The following is an 8,976-nucleotide window of genomic DNA, read 5'->3' as shown; positions in this document are numbered from 1 at the left end:
AGCCTGCAGCCACCGAGGCCGCAGCCCCAGCCCGGGAGCCCCGCCCCCGGCCCCGCCCCCGGCCCCGCCCCCGGCCCCGCCCCCGGCCGGAGAAGCCCCGCCCCCAGGCCCCGCCGCGCATGCCCAGGGAGCTGGCACCGCCTTTCTGACTCCCGGCAGGGCTGGACCGCCGTGCCCCAGCCGTGGCCCCGCCTCTGGGCGGGGCTTCCCGCGGTGTTGTCCAATGGCCGGGGAAGGCGGAAGCCCCGCCCACGGGCCTCTGTGCGCAGGCTCTTCCGCCGGGCGGCGCGAGGGTGCGGGGAGGTCTCGGGTGTGATGGCGAGCGCTGCCGAGCTGGGCCCGGCTGAGGAGGCCCCGGCCAACGGAGGGGTCCGGCCGGCCACGGGGCGGGGAGGTAGGCAGTGCGGGAGGCAGGCCGGGAGAGAAGCCCTCGCGGAGCCGCTCGTCCCCGGGGCTGCGCGGGACGCCGAGGGCGGTGCTCACGGGCTGTGTTCCTGCGCAGGTGCGGCGGCGGCCCTGGTGGAGCGCAGCTCGAGCCCCGGCGGCCTGGCCCTGCTGAGCCCCTACCACACCCGCCGGGCGGGGGACCCCCTAGACCTCGTGGCGCTCGCACAGCAGGTGCAGAAGGTGAGGTGCGGCCGCGCAGCCGGCTCGGCCGCCTTTGGCCTGCGTCCTACGACGGGGACCTCACAGCCTGGGGTCGCACTTGTTTATTCATTAATTAATTTATTTATTTATTCTTAAAAGATTTTATTTGTCTATTCATGAGACACAGAGAGAGGCAGAGGCACATGCAGAGGGACAAGCAGACCGCCCCCCCCCCCGCCCGCGCTAAGCAGGGAGCCCAGTGCTGGTTTCCATCCCAGGACCCTGGGATCATGACCCGAGCCGCCCGGACCGCCGGTTTTGTCTCTATTTTACAACACGGGGAAGCTGGTTGTCGTTTGGAGTTGGTGGCCTGACCCCAACTCTGATCTTCTGAGACCGAAGGCTCCTTCAGCTGCAGCATGAGTGCCTATAATCTGGTGGAAAGTTCTGCACAGCACTTTGGATATTCAGTATTTCATTTGGGCCCCAGGACAGCCCCACAAGGTAGGCAGGACAGAAGTTACTCTTCCCATTTGAGGCATGAAGAGAAGTTCCTATGGAAGTTCTGTGGATCGCGCTATCGTTGCAGGTTTTGCAGGGATGCGTAGTTCACTTACTTTAAACTGCTTCCTCTGAGATCTTTATCTGTGACCCGAACACTTTGAGAACTAAACATCTAGAAGGACAAGGGCTCTTAAATTTTGTTCTGTGTTGTTATTCACTGGACACAACATTCCCAAGGCCAGCGCTTAGATATTCATTGCTAAAAGTAAAAAAAGGAGATACGAAATAACAGAAAAAACACTGGAAGTTTGGACACATGCATGTTAATCCCACTTTTGACTTTTTTTTTTTTTAAGATTTTATTTATTTATTCATGAGAGAGACACAGAGAGAGAGAGAGAGAGGCAGAGACACAGGCAGAGGGAGAAGCAGGCTCCATGCAGGGAGCCCGATGCGGGACTCGATCCTGGGTCTTCAGGATCATGCCCCGGGCCGAAGGCCGCGCTAAACCACTGAGCCACCCGGGCTGACTTTTTTTTTTTTTTTTAAAGTAGGCTCCACACCCACTGTGGTGCCCGGTGGAGCTTGAACTCCCCACCGTGAGATCAAGACTTGAACTGAGATCAAGAATCTTTGACTTAATCAACTGAGCAACCCAGTCCTCCCACCCTCACCCACTCTCCATACTAACTTACATTTAACTTGAAGCAAATTATTTTTCTTTGGACTTCAGCTCCTTTTTAAAGATTTATGTATTTGAGGAGGGGGAGAGGGAGAGGGAGAGAATCTTCAGGCAGACTCTCTGCTGAGCAATAAGCTGTTTTGGGGCTCAGTCTCAGGACCCCAAGGTCATGACCTGAGCCAAAATCTACGAGTCTCACGCTTAACTTAGTTGAGCCACCCAGGTGCCCCTGGACTTCAGCTTCTTTATCTGTAAAATGCAGAGTTTCAACTAGGAAAGCTCGTAGATCTAAAGCTATGAAAACCGAATTCCATCTATATTTATCAAGACTTCCAGTTGTAGAACCCTCTTCACTGTGTAGCTGTAGGGCCCTACTGCTTTAATGCTTCCAATATCCCTTCACCCTGTATGCACTGTCACATTTGGCCTTGCCTAAATTCAAAGGTCTGTATTTTGCTCAAAATTATTTAATAATTAATGTGTTCAAATTCCCTCACACATACATCTCCGTATTTCAGGATTTTTTGTTTCTTAAGATTTATTTTAGAGAACGAGTGAGCATGCACAAGTGGGAGGGCCAGAGGGAGAAGGAGACAGAGAATCTCAGACTCCACATTGAGCATGGAGCCTGATGCAGGTCTCAGCCTCATGACCCTGAGATCACAACATGAGCTGAAACCAAGAGTTGGGTGCTTAACTGACTGCCAGCCAGGCATTCCCTGGCTGGGAATTTTTTTTTTTTTTTAATTAAGAAGTATTCGAATGCCTAGGAAGTTGCCTTTGATTCAAACTTTGTGACTTCTCTTTTCTAGAGAGGTGGGGAGCAAAGTATAACTTTCACGGATTAGGAGACTATCATGTCTCTTTAACTGGATCACTTATTGGGAGGGAGGCAACCAGGTCCAAAGCTTAGGCAAACATTCTCATGGGTTACTGAGTGTCCGTCATCTTTACTACGGTAGCCTGAAACAAAGAAAGATGGAACACCATTTTTGCCCTTCATTGTATAATCTAGTGAAATATAGAGGGTGCATCATTGTGCTCCCTCCTTTTCTCCAATATTGTCTGTCACTATTGAGCAGCTGCCATAAAACACTAGAGACAAACAGATCGAATCAAGCGTATTTACTGTCTGTGTCCTGACATGTATTTTCTAGCAGGACCGACTGCTTATCAGCGTGCCTATCGGCCATTTCCGTGTTAATGTGTGTACAGAAAGCTCAAGAGGTCTGGTGTTAAGGCGTGAAATTTGGAATCAGACTGATCTATGTTCAGATCTTCAAATGCCGTTTATTAGCTGTGAACCCTTGGAGAGGTTGGCTTCACCTCTCCGAGTATAATTCCTAACATGAGCCTGAAGTTACCATCTCCAACTACATAAGGTGTAATAAAAACCAAATGAGATCATATATGTGAAGGGCCTCAGCGTGATTGGGGCTGGAGCTTGTGTTTAGTCATTATAAATCCTCTTCTCCTCATTTCTGTTTGAATTAGTCTCTTTTGTTTACAAGGAAGAGATTTGCTGCTACCAACTTAAGAAAAAGACTAACAATGAGGCCACTTTCTAACCTAGAACTGCCTTAGCTCTAGAAACCACCGACTCACTCCTTGGCCACAAGGTCCCTCATTGTCTTTGGAACAAAGTGCAGTACTTTCGCTATGGGCCATAAGGCCTTGCATGACCTGGTCCCTGGCCCTTTCCTTTTTCAGACCCAAGTCAATTGTCATCCTCTGTAAGGCCTTGCCTGTGGAAGGCCATACCCCACCCCATCCAAATGACGTACTATTACATTGAATTTGCCTCTAGGCTACGCATGTGTTCCAATCCCTGCAGTCCTCATCACTCCCTGTTATTAAACCAGTTACTTCACTCACTTCTTACCTTTGATCTGCTTCTACCTCATTAATTATGGTTATTTGTTTCATGGTAGCACATCATTATTCTGAGTCCATATAATACTGGCTCTAATTGTCTTTCTGGTTGGTGTCTGTATTACTCACCAGAGCTATGCTGTACATTACAGTAGCCTCTAGCCACATATGGTTCTTGAGCACCTGGAATGTATGTATGTATGGTTAGTGCAGCTGAGAAACTGAATTTTACATTTTATTTAATTTTAACTAATTTATATTTTAAAAGCTGCTAATCGATTGAATCATCGAACAGTTTTAAGTATACTTGGAACAAGCAAAGTACAGCTCTTTCAACTGTAAATTTATGAAGTCCAAATAGAGATTGAGTATTTCCAATCAAAATTTGGCATCCCAATTGATAGTATGTAAGTGTAAAAATTATACTTAATATGAAATGTAAAATATCTCATTAAAATTTGTTTTATAGTGATTATATGTTCGAATGATGGTGTTTTTTGACATACTGGGTTAAATAAAATATATCATTAGAATTAACTTTACTTATTTCTACTTTTAACTCAACTGCTAGAAAATTAAGAATTACATATGTTACTTGATTCATATTCTTTTTTTTTTCCCCAAGGAAGCCCAACATTTTATTTTTATTTTTATTTTTAAGATTTTATTTATTCATGAAAGACAGAGAGAGGCAGAGACATAGAAGGAGAAGCAGGCTCCCCTTGGGGAGCCTTGTGTAGAACCTGATCCCAGGAACCCAGGATCAAGACCTGAGCCAAAGGCAGACACTCAACCACTGAGTCACTCAGGCGTCTCTAAACCTCAAGAAGTCTTTTTTTTTTAATAATAAATTTATTTTTTATTGGTGTTCAATTTACCAACATACAGAATAACACCCAGTGCTCATCCCGTCAAGTGCCCCCCTCAGTGCCCGTCACCCAGTAACCCCCACCCCCCGCCCTCCTCCCCTTCCACCACCCCTAGTTCGTTTCCCAGAGTTAGGAGTCTTTATGTTCTGTCTCCCTTTCTGATATTTCCTACCCATTTCTTCTCCCTTCCCTTATATTCCCTTTCACTATTATTTATATTCCCCAAATGAATGAGAACATATAATGTTTGTCCTTCTCCGACTGAATTCACTCAGCATAATACCCTCCAGTTCCATCCACATTGAAGCAAATGGTGCGTATTTGTCATTTCTAATAGCTGAGTAATATTCCATTGTATACATAAACCACATCTTCCGTATCCATTCATCTTTCGATGGACACCGAGGCTCCTTCCACAGTTTGGCTCTTGTGGACATTGCTGCTAGAAACATCGGGGTGCAGGTGTCCCGGCATTTCATTGCATCTGACTTGATTCATATTGTAAAGGCATGTGTATTAAGCTGTAATCTTGCAGAGGTAGGGACCTCTTTCTCATATTTGCCAGTGCATCCGGGGTCTGGCATGGTGTCTGACACACCATGGTTGTTCAATCTCTGTTTGTGGAACAGATAAATCATTGACCCCGTCTACTCAGTTGTTGATGTTCTTGTGTGATGCTGCCTTATACCTTGCGCTTCCTTAACTAACCAGAAAACTCTCTTAATATTTCTTTTTTTTTTTTTAAGATTTTATTTATTCATGAGATACACAGAGGCAGAGACACAGGCAGAGGGAGAAGCAGGCTCCATGCAGGGAGCCCGATGCGGGACTTGATCCCGGGACTCCAGGACCACACCCTGGGCCAAAGGCAGGAGCTAAACTGCTGAGCCACCCAGGGATCCCCCTCTCTTAATATTTCTTAGTTCAAATTTAACATCCTCATTTCTTCTCCTTAGTTGTATATCACTGGGCATTAATTGGCTTTTCCTGAAAGTAAACAAGTAGTCTTTGACAGATTTCTGATGCCTGAGTGATAATCCTTCCCAGTACATGATATTGGTCACACCAGTCTCTGGCTTTGAAAATTATTGGATTTATTTTATTAAGCAATTTCCGTTGCCTTCAGTTGCATTTCCTAGGGCATGAGAAGCAGTCTTGTGTGTACATTACAACTTTGTTTCAGGTCTACATCCTAGTCTTTAAAAATACATTTGAAGGTAACAATTAGGAATGCAAGTATAAGTTAAAATGTAACTTTTTGATGTTAATAATTCAGACAAAGTAATGGTCAGATTAATAGGTAGTTTCTGTGTATAGCTAGATTCCTACATAACAGGTGATAAAAGCCAAATCACAAATGTCTTTGGATTTTTATTGTAAGACCCTTCCCCGATTTCAGAAAATATTTATTTATTTATCTTAAAAGATTTATTTATTTATTCATGAGAGATACACAGAGACAGGCAGAGACGTAGGCAGAGGGAGAAGCAGGTTTCCTGCAGGGAGCCCAATGTGGGACTCCATCCCGGATCCCGGGATCATGCCCTGAGCCGAAGGCAGACGCTCAACCACTGAGCCACCCACGCGTCCCTGATTTCAGAACTATTTAAACAGAAAACAAATGGAGACCGGAGGAATGAGTGGGTTTACTCAGGCAAAGAGTAAGGGGGAGAACACATCATATCAAGGAGAGCACATATTCAGTGTATTTGGTAGCCTGTGAGAGCAGGGCATGTTGGGGACTGCAGAGGCTCAGTGTGACTAGAATATAGAGTGAAAAGGATAGAGGGCTTGGGACGTAGAAAAGAAGGAGGAGGACTTAGCTCCGTGGTGTGGGGCATGTCAGGCTTCTCATAAGCAGTGCTATTTGGGCTGGGTGGGGAATGAGGGAGATGGGTGGGAGCTCATGGGGGAATGGTGAGGACAAGAATATTTTAGGCATCAGCAAAGAGGTTGAGATAACTTCTCACGCTGGGATCTGAGAAGAACATCGTAGAAGTCTGTCCTTTTTCCACCCACCCTTTGGTTTTGTCTCCTTTAGGCTGACGAATTCATCCGAGCGAATGCCACCAACAAACTGATGGTCATAGCTGAGCAAATCCAACATTTACAAGAACAAGCTAGGAAGGTAAGTAACAGCTTTTAGGCAGGCATTCGTTTTCTTCATTTTATTCACAGGATTGACTGATCTTGCTTCTCATTTAACTTACCTGTCTTCAGTAGAACCTCCTAGAAATATAGAAGTGTTGAGTGAAATAGAAGAGGCCCAAGAGGTTAGGAGTAAAATCAGCTTTTTCACTGGGAGACCATTTCAGTGAAGTAAGGCATTTTGAGGGGAACATAGTTTCTCAGTTATGAAAGAAGTGTACTTAGTACAGAAAAATAGGAAAGAAATTTAAAAGCAATTCAAAGCTAGTGATGTTCAACATTTTGAAATATAATTCTTTGAAGGGCATTTGTACGGCTTAGTAGCATAGTCCAACTTTGGTCTCTTCAGAATCATCTGGAACCTACTTCTAAGTCTATGGGAAAGCAGTTCTTTTTTTTTTTTTTTTTTTTTAAGATTTTATTTATTTATTCATGAGAGACACAGAGAGAGGCAGAGACACAGGCAGAGGGAGAAGCAGGCTCCCTTTAGGGAGCCCGATGTGGGACTCCATCCCGGATCCCGGGATCACGACCTGCTCAATCGCGGAGCCACCCAGGCATCCTGGGAAAGCAGTTCCTAAGCTTTAAGTAGTTTCCAGTGAGGGGTAATCACAGGATGTGAGTGCCTGTTACATCCGATACTTAATTTTTCACATCTCCCTGGTTCTTAGGTATTGGAAGATGCTCACAGGGATGCTGACTTGCACCATGTAGCTTGTAATATAGTAAAAAAACCTGGCAACATTTACTACCTTTATAAACGGGAGAGTGGTCAACAGTATTTTTCTATTATTTCTCCAAAGGTAAGAACATTTATTTTTGCACAAAAATCTACTCTAGTCTTTGAGAAATTCTTGGCTGTATGTGTGTGAAAATGTAGGCCTAAGGGTTTAGTAAATGTTCTCTAGAAAATTGGAGGTGTTGTGAGCCCAGGCATGATTCTTAAAAAAATATACATGAAAAATACACGTAAATTATTTCACAGTCATTATCTCTGTTAAGGGAGGTGTCTGATGTGTGAGGCAATGAAGATGATTCTGACTGGTCTGAAGTGGAAAACCAAAAAAGAAATTTGTAGCGTAAAGTGAGGAAATAAGCCCAATTTCTTTACCTTCTCCCCCAATGAGAACTGTCTCCTTTGCCTTCTCCAGGAATGGGGTACAAGTTGTCCACATGACTTCCTTGGTGCCTACAAGCTACAACATGACTTGTCTTGGACTCCATATGAGGACATTGAGAAGCATGATGCTAAAATCAACATAGTGGACAAGTTGCTAAGCCAGCCAGCGGCCCTGCCTCCAAGCACTGAACCCACTTTCCAGGGACTGACTCAGGAGAGTGGACTCTGATAAACAGCTCACATGACAAGGACCTGTCACCTCTTTGTTGGTCTCTTTCTCTGCCTTGATGGGAGGTGGCCTGAGAATTGAGGTGTTGTGGGTGAATCATGAACTTCTTGAAAAGAGACCTTGGGTCTCAGTGGGTTAAGCGTCTGCCTTTGGTGCGTACTCTCTCTCTCTGTCTCTGTCTCTCTCTCTCTCCCTGCCTCTCTCTCCCTGCCCCTCTCCCTTCCTCTCTCTCTCCCTCCCCCTCCTCTCTCTCTCCCTCCATCCCTCCCCCTCTCTCCTCTCTCTCTCTATCTTTCTCTCTCAAATAAAGTCTTAAAAACAAAGAAGAGATGTTGTGTGAATATAATGCTGCTGTTCTTACTTTTAGTTAGGATGGTAGTGAATCATATCAGTCTCGGGATCCTCTCTGGGTCACAGGTACCCAGTCAGTCACTTTCAGAGTATTGGCCACTTTCCTTTTCCTTTATATCCATCTGTTCTCCCACAAGTCAGATCATTAGGGAAAGAAGAGTTTCTTTCCATGTAAAGGTTGATGAGGCATTTTCCAGAGAGGACTGTTTTTCATCTTACTGTACCCGGCAATGTTTGAGATTGGGTTGAGGTTGAACATAGTGGGTTAAAAAGAGGCAAACCGTGAGAGGGGCCCTTAACTGTAGAGAACAAACTGAGGGTCGCTGGAGGAGAGGTGGGTAGGAGATGGGCCAGAAGGGTGACGGGGATTAAGGACCGCACCTGTTGCGATGAGCACTGGCTGTTGTATGTAAGTGATAAATCACTAAATTCTACTTTTTTTTTAAACATATATATATTTTTAAGATTTTTATTTATTTACTCCTGAGAAACGCAGAGAGAGAGAAGCAGAGACACAGAGGGAGAAGCAGGCTCCATAAGGATTGACATGGGACTCAATCCCGGGACTCCAGGATCACACCCTGGGCCGAAGGCAGATGCTGAACCGCTGAGC

General features: G+C 45.4%; 1 protein-coding gene across 1 annotated transcript; it reads left to right on the top strand.

The window, feature by feature from the left end:
* Nucleotides 1–274: 274 nt before the first annotated feature.
* Nucleotides 275–8,338, top strand: C13H1orf50 (chromosome 13 C1orf50 homolog). Its single transcript, XM_072771616.1, has 5 exons — nt 275–394; nt 503–627; nt 6,557–6,643; nt 7,335–7,466; nt 7,815–8,338. The coding sequence occupies exons 1-5, from the start codon at nt 316–318 to the stop codon at nt 8,010–8,012; spliced, it is 621 nt and encodes a 206-aa protein (XP_072627717.1). The 5' UTR covers nt 275–315; the 3' UTR covers nt 8,013–8,338.
* The last annotated feature ends 638 nt before the right edge of the window (nt 8,339–8,976 follow it).

The sequence above is a fragment of the Canis lupus genome, chromosome 13, assembly GCF_048164855.1.
Source record: "Canis lupus baileyi chromosome 13, mCanLup2.hap1, whole genome shotgun sequence".
Lineage (NCBI taxonomy): Eukaryota > Metazoa > Chordata > Mammalia > Carnivora > Canidae > Canis > Canis lupus.
This window is presented reverse-complemented; position numbering and strand designations above follow the sequence as displayed.